Genomic DNA, 19887 nt, shown 5'->3' with positions numbered 1-19887 from the left:
GTGGTGTATCAATTCAAAGGAAGATTAGTTAGTGATGAGAAGAGATGAGCTATCAAGCCCTGAAAAGACACGGAAGAATCATAAAGGCATATTGCTAAGAAGCCAATCTGGCTATGTACTGGATGATTGCAACTATGTGACATTCTGGAAAAGGCAAAACTATGGAGACAGGGAGAAGATCAGTGGTAGCCAGAGGTTCAGGGAGATGGGGGAGGGACAGGGAGATGGGTAAAGAGTGCTCTCAGGGAAGTGAAACAACTTTTCCTGACACAGTAACGGGAGAAACATGTCATTATACATTTGTTGAAACCCAGAGAATATACAACCCAAGAGTGAACCCTCATGTAAACCATGGATTTTAATTAATATTATGTGTCAATATTGGTTCATCAATTATAACAAATGCAGCATACTAATACAAGATATACATTTTAAAAAACTGTGCAGGTTGGAGAGGGAATAATGTAGGGCTGCAACTATTTTTTTTTCATAACTGAGAACACTAACCCAAACAACTACCATCTATTAGCAATATCATTTCATAAAAGAAAGGAGACTTTTAAAAGCAGAAAGTTAGAAGGATATAAACTAAGGATAAAGAACAGTTCTTTCCAATAAAGGACGGCTTGTAACAATTTCTACCACAAACAAGACAGATGTAGACAGCTAGGGAGACATCTCATTACTTTCATTTCACCTAATACACAGAAACCACCACCTGAACTGGCCTGGTTAATGCACTGCTTGTAGAGGATTATTCATTTAGTGCTCATAATACCTTGAAAGAGAAGTAGCATTTTATTCCCATTTATAAAGGAGGTAATAATTGACCCTTACAGAAGTTAAGCAACTTTTCCAAGGTGACATACATACCCCTCACAGCAGCAGCTGATCTGAACAGATGTATGACTGTGCTAAGACTATGATCATGACATAAAAGCATCCTACTGTAACTGTACAGCAAGTGATACGATGGGTCAGAGGTTGAGAAAGAGAACACAACCAGAAGCAAAGACATGAAAGCTGAAGGCATGAAAAAGGAACAGCAGAGGAGTGGGACTTGGCGGGGAGCAAGTGATGAAGGACATATTAGGGTCACCTTGTCCAGAGGAGGAGAGAGGAACAACAAAGTACACAAAAGAGAGACAGTCAGACAGAAAGAAGTAAACCCGTAAATCACCACCAGATTTCAATCCTGGAGAAGGGCGTGGCTCCCCACTCCCGAATTCTTGCCTGGAGAATTCCACGGACAGAGGAGCCTGGCGGCCACACATTCAGTCCACGGGGTCACAAAGACTTGGACATGACCGACTGACTAACACTTGCACTTTTCTTCACTTTTGAAACCTGGAGTCATAATTTTTGGCTTCTTTCCCTCAATCTGAAACACTCAGGCAGCTTTAACACATTATGTCCACATAAATATTTTTTCAGACCTGTTCTTTACTCTGCATTGTCATTACCCTAGTGATGCCCTTTATTCATTTTTACTTGGAACTGTTCAAACCACCTCCAAACATGTCTTCTTGTTTCCATTCTACTTTATCTCTAATTAATACCACCTGTTTATGTATCATAGCTTCTTCTAGCCCTCCCCTGACAATTCCCAACAATCATAAACTTAAACATACTCTTCTGTCCTTAATTTTTTAACCAATCTTAACCACATCTTCATGTCCACACGTGAAGATCTATTTCTTCTTTCCAAATACTATATAGTATTGAATTGTAAACATGTAAATAATTGATTTATTTAACCATCCCCTCAACCAAAAAACACTTCTACTGCTTCCAGAGTTTTGCCATTATAAATTTGAGAATCAGTTTGTCAAATCAACTGTATTATTTACAGAATAAGCAAGAATTAAAATCTGAACAATAGTGAGCCTTTCTATCAAAAATCAAGGTATGACTTTACATTTAGTTAAGTATACTTTAATATTACTCAGCAGAGTTTTAAAGCTTCTTCATATAGTTTCTTCTTATACCTTAAGTTTATTCTTAGGTATTTTATGTTTTTAATTTTTGCTACAAATAGGCTCCTTCCCTCCCTGAGATTTTTAAGTATTTCTATAATAGAAATATAAATTTCTTTTGTTGATCTATTTTATAATAGAAATATAAAATTGTTAATTCTTACATATTAATTTTGGTTTTTAGTATGCCTTGTAATTTTTTGTTAAAAGTTGAACATAATGCACCAGGTAAGAAGAGCTGAGATAAACAGTCTCCTAGAGTGGTGGTGTGTTCTTGCCTGGAGAATCCCAGGGACGGGGGAGCCTAGTGGGCTGTTGTCTGTGGGGTCACACAGAGTCGGACACGAATGAAGTGACTTAGCAGCAGCAGCAGAGTGGTGGTGAGGTGTGGAGGTGGGAGGAGAAATGTCCCATAGTCCTGTGTCTCAATCTCTTAGTCCTCTGCCTTTTATAAAGACTGTGACATTTACAAGTGCTTCTTTCCTTGGGGCTCAGACGGTGAAAAAAAATTTGCCTGCAATGCAGAAGACCCGGGTTTGATCCCTGGAGGAGGAAATGGCAAGCCACTCTTGTATTCTTGCCTGGAAAATTCCGCGGACTGAAGAGTCTAGCTGGTTACCGTTCCCGGGGTCATCAAGAGTCGGACACAACTGAGGGACTAACACTTTCACTCTGTCCCACCTCCACCCACATAGGACAGGTTGGCCAGAGGGTGCTGCAGTTTGTATTTCTCTTCACCCATGGGGAAGGTTAGAGGAGGTTGGAACTGGGTATCTCCCTTCCCCCAGATCAGTTAGGCTCTGACAAAACTCACAGGCTAGGCTAGCAAAACAGGTTCTTTTTAGGGCAGGTTTAAGAAAAACAGAATGTTCTGGACATTTTCAAAATAGCTGTTTTTCCTCTCCCTCTGCCAGTATCAAAAGAGAATTTTTCTAAGCCTTCACTGTAAGAACCTGGTAGGGCTCCTATTGGTAAATCTCACAAAACTATGAAAACCCACCTAAGACTGGGAAGCCCCTGCAGTTTCTCACTTTCTACTTGTCTATGCTGATTCTGCAGTCCATAGGGTCACAAAGAGTCGGACACGATTAGGCGACTGAACAACCACCACCTAATTAAATATCCTCTAGGCAGAGTTTTCCTTATTTCTTTACCATCTACTGAATACAGTCATTATTATCCCTGCTGCATCATGACTGTATTAAATATACTTTTATGTTCATCAGTTTTTCCACACTTCCTAATTTTTTAATAATTTCTATATATATTTCTATTATAATTTGGCTGTTTTTACTGAAACTTTTAACACATTTAAAGTTTTTATTCTTTTAAGCCTTAATGGCATTAATATTATACGTAATATAATCTGAAAATCACATCAAAATAATTACAAACCCAATAAATAGGCTACAGACCATTGAACAGTATAATAGTCAAGACTCTACTCATAACTTAGCCAACTGCTGATATCATAAACTTATGGTCAGTAGAGTTGAAGAGCTTTTACTCCGATACTCAAAAGTTCTACATAGGAACTTTAAAGGAAGATTTGCGGGGGTGGGGGGGGGGGGTGGTATCAAATACTTTTAAGGAACTTTTAAGGAAGATTCTTTTGTGTACCAAAGAGTAATGGTGAGAGTAGAAGCACTGGTGATTTTTATTTTTTCCTTAATCCTGTTTCTATTTCCCACAAATTATTATTACATTGTATTGCTTTTATAATTAAAAAAAAAACTCTCAAGGTTATTATAAAAGATACAAACTTTTAGAAAGGAGAGCCAATGGTAACTCTGGAGAGAAAAGTTTCAGTAAAATGGAAATCATAAGGGTATGGTCTGAAGTCTTTTCTTTATTAAGCATGGAAATGAGACAACCATAAACATTTTCAAGGGGATTTCCATGAAGGAGGCACACATTAGTGACTGCCTGTGTCTTCCAAATTCACCTCATATAATTTCTGTAAAGTCTTTTCACCATTGCTATCTCTCTGACTTATCTAAGTATCTTCTATCAGAAAATAAAGATCATAATGGGCTAGAAGGCACAGAGGTGGCAGGGAGTCTGTGATTAACAGACTGAGCATCATTTGCTTCACTGAAGAGCAGAGTGCACTCCAGATATGTGAGCAAGTGAGCATGAAAGGACGTGAGATGAGCACATTTTGCGTAACAGGTGAGAGACTATCTGAAGAATCCCTATCAACAAAGGTGGGGTCATACTTGGGGACAGTGGGAGATGCAGTGTGACAGCTGTGATGGGACCAAACACAAAGAACCCTGAACACAAGGCTCAGAAGTCTGCACTCACCACTGTAAGAAACAAGGATCCCTTGAAGAATTTTTAAACCGGGGTATCACACATGGAAAGTGATGTCAAAGGAAAGGAGCTTTGCGACGGTGCATTAGCTTCAGTAGACAACAAGTCTACCAGACATAAGAACTAGGGGACTACTGAGGATGGAAAGTAAAGGGAAACGAGCATTCTTCAGAAGATAATGACATTGTGTTAAAAAAGAAAATAACTGAATATTTCTCATTCTCTTCAACTGATTTAGTCAAAAACACTTTTCCTGGGTACCTTCCACATTCCAAATACTAAGCTCTAAGGATACAAGAAAGGACAACAGATACATTCTTATCTGTATCGATCTTATAGTATATTCTCTTTTTCTTTCCAGAAAGTTTATTTTTCTTTAAACTCTTATTTTTTGTAAATACCCTCCAAATACTTTATGTTTAAATGTAGTAGAACTTTATTTATTTATAAACTGTTTTACAATGTTCTGCCCTTTCTGCTTCCAAGGTATACCTTTGCGATAGTACCTGTCACACAATAATCACTGATTTGCTTATCTCCTTTTCCACTACATGATTCTAACCTTCACGCTGGCTGAGGCCAGGTCTTACTGGATACTTTCTCCCCACTCAGGAAATTTCAAGAGAGTGCAGTGAGTGAATGAATCCTATTTAGTTTTTAAGCCGTGATCCCATGGACTGTAGCCCACCAGGCTTCTCTGTCCACGGGACTTTCCAGGCAAGAATATTGGAGTGGGTTGCCATTAAATGCATAGATTTCATTGGGAACCATGAATAAAACACAAAATTTTCTTCTTTAGTTTCCCAGATGTAGCCAACAGGTGGTTTCAAATTGCAGTCAATTAGGAATGCTCCTCAACCTTTTCCACCACAATTAAATATAGCAAATGGGAGGATGAATGTTCCAGCATCCCAAGGAGCTTTAGGTTGCAACTGGCCACATGTGTGAAATAGATTTTAAGTCACATTGATTCAAGCACTATTCTACATACTAGAGAAATAACCAAGGTTCCTGCCTTTGCAGAGCTTAATTTGATAGAGGTAAGATGAACAGCAATCAAATAGGAAAAGTTCATTACCATTTTAGCACAATAAAATTTTTTGTTTTATTTTTTATAAACAAAACTTTTAAAATTTATTTTTTATATCTTTAAAAATACGTATTTATTTGGCTGCATTGGGTCTTAGTTGCAGCGCTCGGGATCGCGGCTCACAGACTCTCCAGTGCCGGCGCATGGGCTCGGCGGCAGGGGCGCACAGGCTGAGTTGCTCCGCGGTATGTGAGATCTCAGTTCCCAGACCAGAGACCAAACTCGAGTCCCCTGCACTGCAAGGCGGATGCCTAACCACTGAACCACTAGGGGGGCCTTCTATAGCTTTTCTTTTAAGGTTAATACTTTGGGTCTTATTTTAACATTCTCTCCTGACATGTTATAAAGACATGATATTTTAAATTTTCGATTTTTCAATGTTAAGTCTAAAGAATTCAATTTTTGTGTTTGAATTAAGAATTCAATTATTCTTCTCCAATATGGCTAACCATATGGCTGATATGGCTGATTCCTCCCCCAATGATCTATTATACCAACTCCAATACAGAGTTCCTATAAATATCTGTTCTTGAACTTTGTTATTTTTCATTCATCTATTTCTGTACTAATTACTTTAGCTTTATACTCAACTAAATGAATCCTCCTGCTTCATTTTTCTTATTAGTAATCTTGACATTTTATCTTTCCATATAAATTTTAGGATCAGCTTGCCAAGTTCTACAGGATAAACTTGAATTTTGTTTGAAATGACACTGAGTTAACTGATATATTGAAAATATTTGACATTCCCAAGCCTTTCTGTCTACTCATATATTTGAGATAGTTTTAGGCTCTTTAATAAAGTTTTATAATTTTCTCCATGAAGTTGTTACATATCTTTTATTAGACAAGTGATGTAATTTTGTTGCTCTTGTGACTAGAATAGTTTTAAAATCACACTATCTAAACATTTTTGCTGAGGTATAGAAGTATGATTTTTTTTTGTTAAATTATCTTATATCCAGCATCAGTGCCAGAAGTGTACATAATAGATTTTTCTTAAATCTTCTATATCAACAATCATCAATAAATAATGAAAGTTTTGCTTCTTTTCATCCCTTATATTATTTATCCTTTTCTTATTTTACTGGCTAGGACTTCTAGCATTATGTTGGAAGTAGTGACAGAAACCAGCATCATGTTTCTAAGTTTAAAGGAAATGGCTTCTAACGTACTTCCATTAAGGATGAGGCATATAATGGAGTTTTTAGTGGATGTCCTTTATTTGCCTAAGTTGTTCTTTTCAATTTGTAGGCTGCTAAGAGGTAACACTGGTATGAGGGGTGGTGGTGTTAATCACAAATAAGGGCTATCTTCAATCAATTTTTGCTCGGGCTATTAAAATAACTATGTATAACAGAAACTGTTCTACATTTACCTAACATCTGCTCTATGAGCCTTAACTCATTCTGACTAGACCTGCATACTTACAGAATGTGTCAATACTACATTCACATATGTACTCTAGAAGAAATAATCCAATTATCTGTGACCTTTGGTTCATGCTGCTAAGTCGCTTCAGTTGTATCCGACTCTGTGTTACCCCACAGACGGCAGCCCACCAGGCTCCCCCGTCCCTGGGATTCTCCAGGCAAGAACACTGGAGTGGGTTGCCATTTCCTTCTCCAATGCATGAAAGTGAAAAGTGAAAGTGAAGTCGCTCAGTCATGTCCAACTCTTAGCGACCCCATGGACTGCAGCCTACCTACCAGGCTCCTCCGTCCATGGGATTTTCCAGACAAGAGTACTGGAGTGGGGTGCCATTGCCTTCTCCAACCTTTGGTTCATAAAGAAATATTAATAATGTAACACAAATTTTGAATGGATAATCACATTTGCTTGATTTAAGCCCATTAAATATTTCAAGATAAGGAAAGATGGTTATAAACAAAACCCAAAATACTACAACTTTTATCTCAAATATACACATATATAAACTATATAAATACATATTCATATTCTGATCATATGTCTCAGGACTTCTAAAATAATGGGATAAAAAACACAGAATACAGTATCAATACAATTCGATTTTGAATTGCAGACAAACATCATTGTAAGTGCCATATCAAAGGCATCAAAAAAGGAAAGGGAATATTGCACAGCCTGACTTTTAACTTATCTTTTAATCACCACCATTTAAGGAATATGCTTTAATTAAAGCCCAAGGCCATATAAATTACATTCTATAAATAAACAGAGCTGTGCATTTGAATTTTAAAGTTCTGTATTTCATGAGATTTTAGTCTTTGGTGAACAAATAAATCAACCAAACACAAGTTTCCTAGGTTCTTAATTCTACTGTCAAACTCTAAAACTATGTTCTTAGTAAGAACATAGTTGTATTAAAGAAAGCTTGCTTTTTAAAACGGAAAACTTAGTTTAAAATAATTTGATCATGAAAATTTTTATATGAAACGATTTTAAGTTTTTAAATGAAATTCAATAGGCCGAGTGCCAAAGTGAAAAACAAAGCAAACAGAAAACACTACAATTATTATCACTGAGGAAGCATGATTCAATTTACCAAGCCTGAGACTGTGCTCAGCTTTTCAGAAACACATCTACTGGATTAAATCTGTATATGACTTCTTCCAGAACAAACTATGCTTACAAGGTGAAAGAGTAACACAAACGGAATTCTACCTGAGTAAATACCCCTTATCCCTGATGATTTTCGATTCTGCTTTACTGATGTGGGAGCAAACAACCTTGTTTGAATAGGAAATTCTTTTTTTTTAAATTATTTATTTTTTTAATTGAAAGACAATTGCTTTACAGAATTTTGTTGTTTTCTGTTAAACATCAACATGAATCAGCCATAGGTATACATATGTCCCCTCCCTCTTGAACTTCCCTTCCAACTCGCTCTCCATCCCACCCCTCTCAGCTCAGTTCAGTTGCTCAGTCATGTCTGACTCCCTGCAACCCCATGGACTGCAGCACGCCAGGCCTCCCTGTCCATCACGAAGTCCCGGAGTTTACTCAAATTCATGTTCACTAAGTCAGTGATGCCATCCAATCATCCCATCCTCTGTTGTCCCCCTCCTCTCCTGCCTTCAATCCTTCCCAGCATCAGGGTCCCCTCAAATGAGTCACCTCTTCGCATCAGGTGGTCAAAGTATTGGAGTATCAGCTTCAGGATCAGTACCTTCCAATGAATATTCATGACTGCTTTCCTTTAAGATGAACTGCTTGGATCTCCTTGCTGTCCAAGGGACTCTCAAGAGTGTTCTCCAACACCACACTTCAAAAGCATCAATTCTTCAGTGCTCAGCCTTCCCTGCAGTCCAACTCCCACATCCATACACGACCACTGGAAAAACCACAGCCTCAACTAGGCGGAACCTTGTCGGCAAGGTAACATCTCTGCTTTTCAGTATGCTGTCTAAGATGGCCACAGCTTTTTCCAAGGAGCAAGTGTCTTTCAACTTCATAGCTGAAGTCACCATCTGCAGTGATTTTGGTGGTGTGTTGCTCAGTTGTGTCCGACTCTTTGCGACCCCATGGACTGTAGCCTACAAGGCTCTTCCCTCCATGGGGTTCTCCAGGCAAGAGTACTGGAGTGGGTTGCCATTTCCTTCTCCTGAATAGGAAATTCTTAACAGAAGCTTTCACAGGTGTTCCTCTATTACAACACTATCCTTTGAAGAAAGAGTCACTTCATAGTACTTGTAGCAGAAAACCTATACAATCTGATTTAATATTTTTAATGAAAATGTATTAGCTTTTAAACGCATCGTGTTCTTTCTACTTCTATTTAAAAGCTGTTATTAATGGAACTTATAAAATGCTGAGGCTCAGAGCAGAGATAAAGTGACACTGTACGGAGAACTCAAAGCCCAGAGGTTAACCAACTTCACATCATCTGTGAATGACGACTTGCAGGCCAAGCCCCTCATCTTACAAGCAAAGCCGAAATGTGATCAGTGACAGAAAAACACATAGCTGTCTGCAGTGGGTTCCACCTATAATTAACTAGAGCACTACCATTTTACAGCTAAAGGTATATATACTAAAAGCAAAATATCAACAACTAACGAAACTGAGAAAGGGGAGAAATCAGATTTTATTAGAAAAAACCCTCTTTTAGAATTAAGGAGAAAAGCAATTCTCATTTATTAAGGAATGCTGAAAACTGCTACTTCTACCTCAAAAAATGTCTTAAAGATACTTCTTTGAATTAAGAACTTCTCACTTCACATTCCCTGGAGAAGGAATGGCAATGCACTCCAGTATTCTTGCCTGGAGGATCCCGTGGACAGAGGAGCCTGGTGGGCTACCATACACGGGGTCACAGAGAGTTGGGCACGACTGAGTGACTAACAGACACCTCACATTTGAAAAAACTCAGCAGCAAAATCACAGGAGCACAGTCTCTCTGGGTAACATGCTGTACAGGAATATGACCAACCCAAGACCAAATAAAATGGCAACACCGAGCTGTGTGTCTTTAAGCACATCATGTAACTCAGCTGTCCTGAGTATCAGGCTGCCCCTCTGTCAAATAGGATAGTGATATCTGTCTCACAGGATTGTTGTGATGAGACGAAGCTTGTATAAATATTTATCCAGGTAACACACTGGATTTTTTTCAGTTATGAGAAGCACATCCTTCCTTCCACCCTACATATACATTTGACATCAGGCTTCATTTCTGAAATGATATTAGATGCTCCTCATTCATCTCCTTCCCACAACTAAATAAAAAGACTGTGATTCAAGTAAAGAGTATATCTAATTATCAAAGGTATGTTTTAAAATGAAGGAACATGAAAACAATCAGCCTAAAAATATTAATTTCCTTTTTTTCTCTGCCGTTCAGGCACCCTACCATGGTAAGTACCGTTAACCTTTGGTGTCCAAAATGACCTTCTCCTTAATATAACATTTAACACTCCTTGCTATAACATTTAACAACTCTCTTCATTTTTCTAATGAAAATTATCTCAGGGCCCCACTAAGTTGTGAAAGATACTGAACTAATTAAGGCACTAATGGGGACAATCCCAAACTCATGGAGCTGATGTATAAATTTAACAGATTCCTTTAGTATCCTAGTGCTAAGAGAGTCAATAACTCAGGACATTTTTGTGTCTACTGTTAAACCTGAAGAGACAATAGCATAAAATAAGACTACTCCAGACAAACTTGCATATGTGATCACGATTCTCATTATTTCCAAATAGGATGTACGCAAATGATCTTTTGCTTCAGAAGGAGAAAAAAAGTGCTGTGTTACCTTTTTTTGTTAAAAAGAAAGAAAGACGGGCTTCTCCAGGAATCCAAGCTTGCAATGCAAGGGACACCGGTTCCATCCCTGGTACGGGAAGGGTCCCCATGCCACGGAGCAACTAAGCCCACGAGCCACACCACTGAGCCCAGGCATCGCAGCTACTGAAGCTCTCATGCCGCGCCTGTGCACCCCAACAAGAGAAGCCCCTGTAAGGAAAAGCAGCCCCCGCTCGCCAAAACTAGAGAAAGCCCATGTACAGCAATGGATATCCACCACAGCCAATAAATAAATAAATAAATAAATCTTAAACAGAAAGAATGAAAAGGAGGGGGGAGGGGAGGAGAGAGGGAAGAAAAAGAAAGTGAGCACGCCTGGTGCCCAGATCTAGCTTTCAAAAGCCATTTTCCAATAAAAGAAAACTGGCCCCCTGAGAAACGGATGATGATTTCAGGCCTGAGGCGGGAAGCATCAGGATGAGCGCGGAGCATCTTACAGTGACAAAAAGTAAGGAAGAGTGACTATAAACAAAAAACAGACAAAAACAACAAAAAAACACCATAATGGGAGTGTGTCAAAGGGACACAAGATCTGACTGAAAGAACTCCCAATTTGAAACTGAAACAAGTTTAGCCACAAAGTAATACTGCGTTATAATATATATAAAATAAACATCCATGAGTCTACACTGATATAAATAAATAACTGCATAACTCAATAAATGAGGCAGAAGAGACAAATCTCTCATGCAAAAGAAATAAAAAGTGTTCCACTCTATCTGGGCTCCTTAAGCATGGACTGTGCATAGTTACTTCCTTTCAAAGAGTACACTGTAAGGGCAGGAAGCGGGGAAAAAAGAGTACTTTACAGTGACAGAACCTATCACTACCTGAACCAAGAGATTAAGGTCAACATGGACAGTACAAACTATGTTGACAGTACGCACTACCTCTGATATGACGTGATGAAATGGTTCTTCATATCTGTGGTCTAACACATAGCCCCAGTCTAATTAAGGGTAAAGCATCAAACATTCTACAAAGTATCTAACCGTGCATGTGTGCTAAATCGCTTCAATCACGTTCCCTGTGCAACCCCATGGACTGTAGCCCACCAGGCTCCTCTGTCCATAGGATTCTCCAGGCAAGAATGCTGGCTGGAATGGGTTGCCATGCCCTCCTCCAGGGGATCTTCCTGACCCAGGGATCAAATCCATGTCTCTTACCTGTCCTGCATTGGCAGGCAGGTTCTTTACCACTAGTGCCAGAAAGAAAGAAAAGAAAGTAAGTCTCATCAAAAAGAAAGTCTGAAATCACAGCCAAGAAGTGCCTAAAGAGACACAGCTACCAAATACACTGTGATACGGACCATGGAACACAAAGAAGGCCGTTAGATAAAAACTCAGGATATCAGAATACAGCCTTGACTTTATTTAATAATAATGTATCAACATTGGTTCATTAATTTTAACAAACATACCATACTAATGTATTATAAGATATTAATAACAGGGGAAACTGGATGTCACATATATGGGAACCCTGTAGTATCTTTGCAATTTTTCTGTATATCTAAACCTGTTCTAAAATTAAAACTTTACTCAAAATAAGAAATCAAAATATTTAACATATAGTTTAACATTCAGTTCAGTTCAGTCACTCAGTCACATATGACTCTTTGCGACCCCATGGACTGCAGCACGCCAAGCCTCCCTGTCTATCACCAATTCCCGGAGTTCACCCAAACCCATGTCCATTGAGTCAGTGATGCCCTCCAACCATCTCATCCTCTGTCGTCCCTTTCTCCTTCTGCCTTGACCCCTACTTTTCCCAATGTAAACCACTCCTACGTACATACAACATCCTGAGGAAATAAAGGGGGTCTGTATGCAGAGAAGCTGACAATGAAGGCCTTCTTTCAGCTTCCTACAATGTACTGCATTTCACATGTGTGCCTAGGAATTTAACCAAATTTAATGTAACCATAAGGAATTTAAACAAACTAATTCTCACAGGAACACACAAACGGTTTAACATATTTTAGGTAAGAAACAGCAGGTAGAATATAACAATAATTTAAGTATAGGCTAGAAATAAAAGCAGTATTTCTCCCCTTCCTAATATGAGTTCTTTATCAGTCACATGAGGTTTAAAATGATAGTTTTTAACTAATAAAAGCTGATCAGAAGTAGGCCAAAAAACTTCAAAATTATCAAGAGGCCCAGAGGTCCTTAATGCAACTGTGGTGTTGGAGAAGACTCTTGAGAATCCCTTGGACTGCAAGGAGATCCAACCAGTCCATCCTAAAGGAGATCAGTCCTGGGTGTTCTTTGGAAGGACTGATATTGAAGCTGAAACTCCAATACTTTGGCCACCTCATGCGAAGAGCTGATTCATTGGAAAGGACCCTGATGCTGGGAAAGATTGAGGGCAGGAGGAGAAAGGGACAACAGAGGATAAGATGGTTGGATGGCATCACCGACTTGATGGACATGGGTTTGGGTAAACTCCAGGAGTTGGTGATGCACAGGGAGGCCTGGCGTGCTGCGGTTCATGGGGTCGCAAAGAGTTGGTCATGACTGAGTGACTGAACTGACTGACTTATAAACTACAATAAGATATGCAGCAAACAGCACAGTATTTAAGTGACTTAGCTCCAGAACTGGACTACATGAGCAGGAATACTGACAATAAGATTTATTAGCTATGAGACCTTGGACATGTTATTTAATCTCTCTATGAGTTACTGGCATCTGTAGAATGATGGTAATAATAATTTCTACCTTACAGAATTGGTGGAAGTATTTTAAGAGATATTTCACTAAAGTATTTAGAACAACATTTGGCACACGGTAGGCACTCAATAAATATTAGTTATGACTGGGAGTAAAGCATTATGGGAGTATTCATGAAAATCTTTTATACCACTACAGAATTCATTAATTACCTTTTGGCAAAGAACTTAGAAGACATCAAATTCAGAAATGAAACACATTTTTTTTTCTTTTTTATGGATAAGTAAGAATAGCCTGTTCTAGGATATTACATACAGATTCAGGTCTTTGAGAATGCTCCATCAATGTCTCCTGCCTAATTAGTTAAAAGTTATATTGATAGTGTGGCCACAAACAGCTGATAGCAAATACTTCACTAGGACTCAGGAACAGTATACATACCCTCAAATCAGGAGAAAAGTTCTCTGCAGAAGTTGATATGGAATCCGATGAGACAACAGAAGCTGATTTTGTATGCACTGAATTCTCTGAATGAGAAGTGGAAGCACTACAAGATACAAAAGCACAGGACATTTGAAAAATGGGCGTGTTAAAAATTCAGAAATTTCATTAACTGTAACCCCACTGTTTATTAAAACTTCTACTGCCAACCAGTCCAATATTGCCTATTCAATCTTATCTCTAAATACTGGTAAATTGCAAGCTCTATTCCTAAGAATAGGGCTAAGTAGTCTTACCATCCACATTCCCTCTAGACAGGCTTCCCCAGTATTTATGAGTACACTCCAGGTTAATTCTTTCTTTTTATCTAACCATCCAATTAATCACTCAATTATCAGGCCAATGTGCAAAAAACCATTACACCAGGCACTATGATTTGGAGATAAATAGGGCAAAGCTCTCACGTTCATAAAGCTCACAAGCTTGTTGAAGAGACAGATAAATAGTGCAATGTGATAACTCTAACTATACACATACATACACCCCCTAGGTGGACAGAGAGCAGAGAGACAGAGAAGCACCATGATTATGAATCCGGAAAAAGGAAAAGAAAGTACCTAACTCTACCCAGGAAAGTTCAGGGAAGACATTACAGAGCAGGTGATATCTGAACTGAGGCTTGAAAGATAGGAAATCGCCAGGCTGACAAACAAGCAAGGGAATTCCAAAAACAAACAAAAAACACTAAAAGTATAGAATTATCAAAGAGCGTAGAACACTTGAGAAACTACAAATAGTTTGGCAGGGCCAGATGAGCAGAAGGGGAAAAGATAATGATGGAAAGACAAGCCTGTCCTTGTACCTTGTAACTTTCCCCCACAACCATATTGTGTGTTTTTAACACACAATTTAAATATGTTAAATATGTTAAATATCCTATGTTAAATATCCATTTTTTCCATTACACTAAGTAATCACACTCGATACTTTTATTCTCTTAAATTCTTATAGAACTTTGGATACCTGATCACATACTGCCTTTTACTGTTTATTGGTCTCAAGTATGTAAATGTTGTCTCACCAATTAAAATTTCAAAGTCCCAAGAAGGACGACTGTGTCTTTATTTTCTATAAAATCTACTTCAGTGCCTTTGTATATAGTTAACGTGTATTATGTTTATTAAATTAAAAAATACAGTGACAATAAACCAATGCCACAAACTGTATGATTTACATCATTTCCTTTTATCAGTAGAAGAAACTTACATTATTTAAGGAAGAAAAATCAATGGTAGGAAAATCCCAAACATTTTGAACTGAAACTTAAAGTTCTGACTAAGAAATACATTTTTCTAAAGCTTCACTCCCAACATATTAAAAGCCTACTTCACACAAAAAGTCAAGATTCTGATGGAATAATCCACCTTGAGGTTGTGATATTTAGAAAGCATATTTTTGTTTTAAAATTTGTCCACCATAATACCTGCATGTAGCGACTATAAATTATGTTTACAATGTGAAAATCATCTCCCCTCAAATAACTGCCAGTTCATTTTTATTGAGGTTTGGATACTAAAAATACTGTATATATTTTAGGTATACAACATGATATTCTGATATATGTATTCACTATGAAATGATCACCACAATAAAGCTAATTGAGACACCATAACCTCACACAGTTACTTTTCTTTTTGTGGTGAGACAATTTGAGATCTACCATCTTGGCAATTTCAAGTATACAATATTATTAAACTACAGTCACTATGCTATATATTAGGTACCCAGACATAATTTATATCTGAAAATCTGTCCCTTTTGATCAGACAAGTTTTTCCCCCTTATCAGATAGGATTTGAAAACATTTTCTCTCACTCTGTCGGTCACTTTGATGTAGTCCTAATAGTTTGTTTTTGTTTTTGTTACCTGCCCTCTAACGGTGGCAAATCCGAGAAACCATTCTCAAGACCAGTACCAAAGAACTTTTCCCCAATGTTTTCCTCCGGGAGTTTTACAGATTCAGGTCTTACTTTTAAATGCTTAATCCACTTTGGTTGATTTCTGTGTGTGATGTATTATAAGGGTCCAATTTCACCCTTGTGCATATGCATATCCATTTTCACCAACACTAGTCATTGAAGAGTCTATCATTTCCCCACTGTTCATTCCTGGTGCTGTTTTCAAAGGTAGATTGACTGTATGTATACACGTGTAGTTCTACCAATCTGTTCTGCTGTCCACTGTTTTGATAACCACAGCCTTGCAATACAGCTTGAGGTTAGGAAGTGTGATCCCTCCAGCTCTGTTCTTTGTGCTCAAGACTGCATTAGCCATTTTGGGTTTTTCATGGTTCCATACTGACTTCAAGATTGTTTTTTCTATATGTGTAAAATGTCATTAGAATTTTTATGTAGCATGCATTGAATCTGTAAATCACTTTAGGCAGCAATGACATTTTAACAAGATTAATTTTACCAATTCATTAACACAGGATAACTTTCTATCGATTTGTGTCTTTTTCAATTTCTTCCATCATTGTTTTATAGTTTTCTTCATACAGGTCTTTAACTTCCTTGGATAGTTTTATTCCTTAGTATTGTATTTTTTTTTTTTTTGCTATTAATTTGTTTCCTTAATGTCTTTTTTGGAAAACGCATTATTAGTATATAGAAACAACTGACTTCTGCATGTTGATTTTGTATCCTGCTACTTTCCTGAATGTATTAGCTTTTTGTACAGTTTTTTACAATGTTCCATGTATAAAATCATGCTATCTACGTTTTTATGTATTTATACAATGCGAAAATCATCTCCCTCAAAATAATCACTTCATTTAAATGAATGAAAATGCCATTCCACTGGGAACACTTCAAAAAAATGTTTTTCAAATACAAACATCCCTTTAACTATTTCAAAGTATAATTGTGGTTAATTGTTTTTGTGTCCAAGAAACTATAATATGACAAGGGAACAGTCATAAGAATTCTATTTTCGAGCTTTATAGTGTAAGGAAAGAGAAATTGATAGGCTGAGAATGATTTCTTTTTTTCTGTACCAATTTAGGATTAATTAAAATAACACTAAACATAAAATAACAAGGAAAACAATAAAAATTTAGGCACAGTACTCTGACAAATATTGTTTGCTGCCTACTCCATATATATACACAGTCCTTTCTTTCCTGATCTGCATGAGGACAGTTACGATGAGCCCAAGAGGACATGCTTGTTTTTGGTTCTTTTGTGTCTAGGAGAGAATGTGACACAATTTTGGTCCATGAAATTTAAGGGGCTGGAGGGGACACACGTGTGACTATATCTTAGTATTGTTCTTGTGATTATAGCAAACACAGATACACATACCACTACCACCACCACAACCGCTGAAAGTTCTGGTATAAACATGAACTGGATACTCAAGACTGAAGGTGGCAACAGAATGCAGAGCTCTATTTTCAAGTTATTTGTCCCCTGTCATATGGGCTTTGTACATGATTCTGATCACCATGGCTACTAGGCTACTTCACTTCCACTGTTCTTTTCCATTTCTCCACTGTTCATCTTGAGGTCAAGCCCTCTATGTTTACCTTTTATGAACTGTCCCATAAATAAGCTTTGTATTTCCCTGAATTCATACCATTGCTCATGCAACTCCAAAACAGAATGCCCATTTATCTTCCCTGGTTGCTCAGACAGTAAAGAGTCTGCCTGCAGTGTGGGAGATCCGGCTTCAATCCCTGGGTCAGGAAGGTCTCCTGAAGAAGGAAATGGCAACCCACTCCAGTCTTCTTGCCTGGAAAATTCCATGGACAGAGGAGCATGGCAGGCTACAGTCTATGGGATCGCAAAGAGTTGAACACGACTGAGCTAATTCTCTTTCTATTTATTAACATCCTACTGTTACTTACTCTTTAAGACCCAGTTAAAAGGCCGGTTTTTCCAAGAAGTCTTCCTAGGTCATCCAGTGGAATAAAACCCAATCATCTATACTTCTGCCTATATTCTATGAAGTGAAGTGAAGTTGCTTAAACCTCTGAGCCACCAGGATACCCAAATCCTATACTCTATAATGGCATTTAAATCTTTAGACTAGAGCTCTTTAGTTACACTGCTTCCTCCCTTTAAAAGATAAACTGCTAGAGAATAAGAATTGGCAAGGCATCTGAATTCTGACCAAAGACTACAGTCTGCTAATCTCATTAAGTTTGGAGAAGGAAATGGCAACCCACTTCAGTTTTCTTGCCTAGAGAATCCCATGGACAGAGGAGCCTGGTGGGCTACAGTCCATGGGGTCGCAGAGAGTCAGACATGACTCAGCAACTCAACAACAACAATCTCACTAAGTAACCAATGCCGCTTTGGTCCTCAGTTTTCCTAGGCCCATAAACTTCACCACACAAACTTCAATCCAAACATTCTTATTATCCTTGTCATCCTGAACCTCTTCAAAAATGCCAGACCTTCAAGTCCGACTCTGTATTTCCTCTGTCCATTTTCCCTGCCCAAGTCTTCCTTCAGCTAACTTTTCCTTTACACTGGACTTTTTACGCCATATGGAATAAATTCTCTTCTATCTTCAACCAAATTCTCCCCTCTACCTCTTTGCTTCAGCTGAGATCTCCTTCCAGGAGCCCACTTCCCCGCAGCCTTTTCTAGAGAAGACTCTTGTCCGACATCTAACAAAATCCAAAGGTGAAACCAGCATTCCCCCAGCTCCTGTCTCATGCTTTCACACTAGTGTTACTTTTCCATCTCCATATATAACAGCCTTCTTCCTCCGAGGTGCTTGGTATTTGGGCATACAACCTCTCTATCACCCATTCCCCTTTTAATCACTGCTTCTCACATTAGCGAAGACTTCTACTAACCTGGCTCACTTTCTCCTCTTAAAGCTTCTTTCTACTCCAAAACTGGCCTTCGTGGTGGGAATTTTAATGTTCACAGGGACAAACTAGCAACCACCTAGCTCAAAATTCCTCACTTCCTACATTCCTCATCTACATCCCCAACTAAGCAATGTGCTTCTACAGCACATACCGCACTTTACCATTTCTGGAAGCTACCCAGTCTTTGTCATCGAAAACTCAAGGAAACCAGTATCTGACCGCAGACGCTATGCTTTCCAAACATCTCACTTTCTTAACTTTCCCTTCATCGAATCTTCAATCCAGTGGTGACAACTCATCCCTCAACTTCTCCGTTTGTCCTTATTCTTCATGCTTATTGTTCTCTCTCCCCCACTTCACCTCCTTCTCCATCCAACCTCAAATACCCAGTGTAACAGTTTACATTCTCTTTCAAAAAACACTCAGTGTCCTGTTTCTATCCACTGACCACCCCTGCCCTGCTAATCCCTAAATTCAGATCAATATAACTATCTACCTTCTTCTGTGCTAATGGAGTAAATCCTCACATGGGGCCATTTTAAACTCACCGTTAGAAATATTAGCTAGACCCCAGGCAGTGCTCAGCAATACTCCCACTTCCCAAGTGAGCTTTCTAAACCATCACCATTTTTTTCCCAAACCAATCACTCCAACCAATCCAAAGTTCTATAGAGTCCACCTCCCTACCATCTCTTGAATGTATCCTTTTTAATATCTTAATTTTTACTGTCTTAGCGCAACACCTTTTCCCTCAACTACTCATTCAATACATCATTCCAAACTAATACCAAAGTGATCTTTCAAAAACAGATCTGATCCTATCATTCCTCTGCTTAAGACTTTTTTTAAAAAACTGACATATAATGGATATATAACATTAGTTTCAGATGTACAGCCTAATGATTCAATATTTGTATATACTGTGCAGTAATCATAGAAAATCTCATTAACATCCATCACCACATATATTAACAATTTGTTTCTTCTGATGAGAACTTTTAAAATCAACTCTCTTAGCAACTCTCAACTGAACATTATTATTAACTATCGTCACCATGGTATACATCACATCCCCACAACTTGTTTATTTCATAACCAGAGGTATGTATTTTGACCACCTTTCCCCATTTCACCCATTCCTCCCAACCCAAATCGCCTGCCTCTGGCAACCACCAATCCGCACTCTGTACCTATGAGTTTGGTTTTTGTTTT

At 38.2% G+C, this 19887-nt stretch overlaps 1 protein-coding gene across 5 annotated transcripts in view; it reads right to left on the bottom strand.

The window, feature by feature from the left end:
- MTMR2 (myotubularin related protein 2) overlaps positions 1–19887 on the bottom strand; it is a 110254-nt gene that overhangs the window by 54121 nt on the left and 36246 nt on the right. For all 5 annotated transcript variants that reach the window (XM_070803339.1, XM_070803343.1, XM_070803340.1 and 2 more), the window contains one exon: positions 13791–13896. In XM_070803339.1, coding sequence (XP_070659440.1) covers positions 13791–13896 — 106 coding nt within the window. The remainder of the gene's footprint in view (positions 1–13790; positions 13897–19887) is intronic.

Source organism: Bos indicus, chromosome 15, assembly GCF_029378745.1.
Source record: "Bos indicus isolate NIAB-ARS_2022 breed Sahiwal x Tharparkar chromosome 15, NIAB-ARS_B.indTharparkar_mat_pri_1.0, whole genome shotgun sequence".
Taxonomy (NCBI): domain Eukaryota; kingdom Metazoa; phylum Chordata; class Mammalia; order Artiodactyla; family Bovidae; genus Bos; species Bos indicus.
Note: the sequence above shows the minus strand (reverse complement) of the source record. Positions and strands in the feature narration are given on the sequence as shown.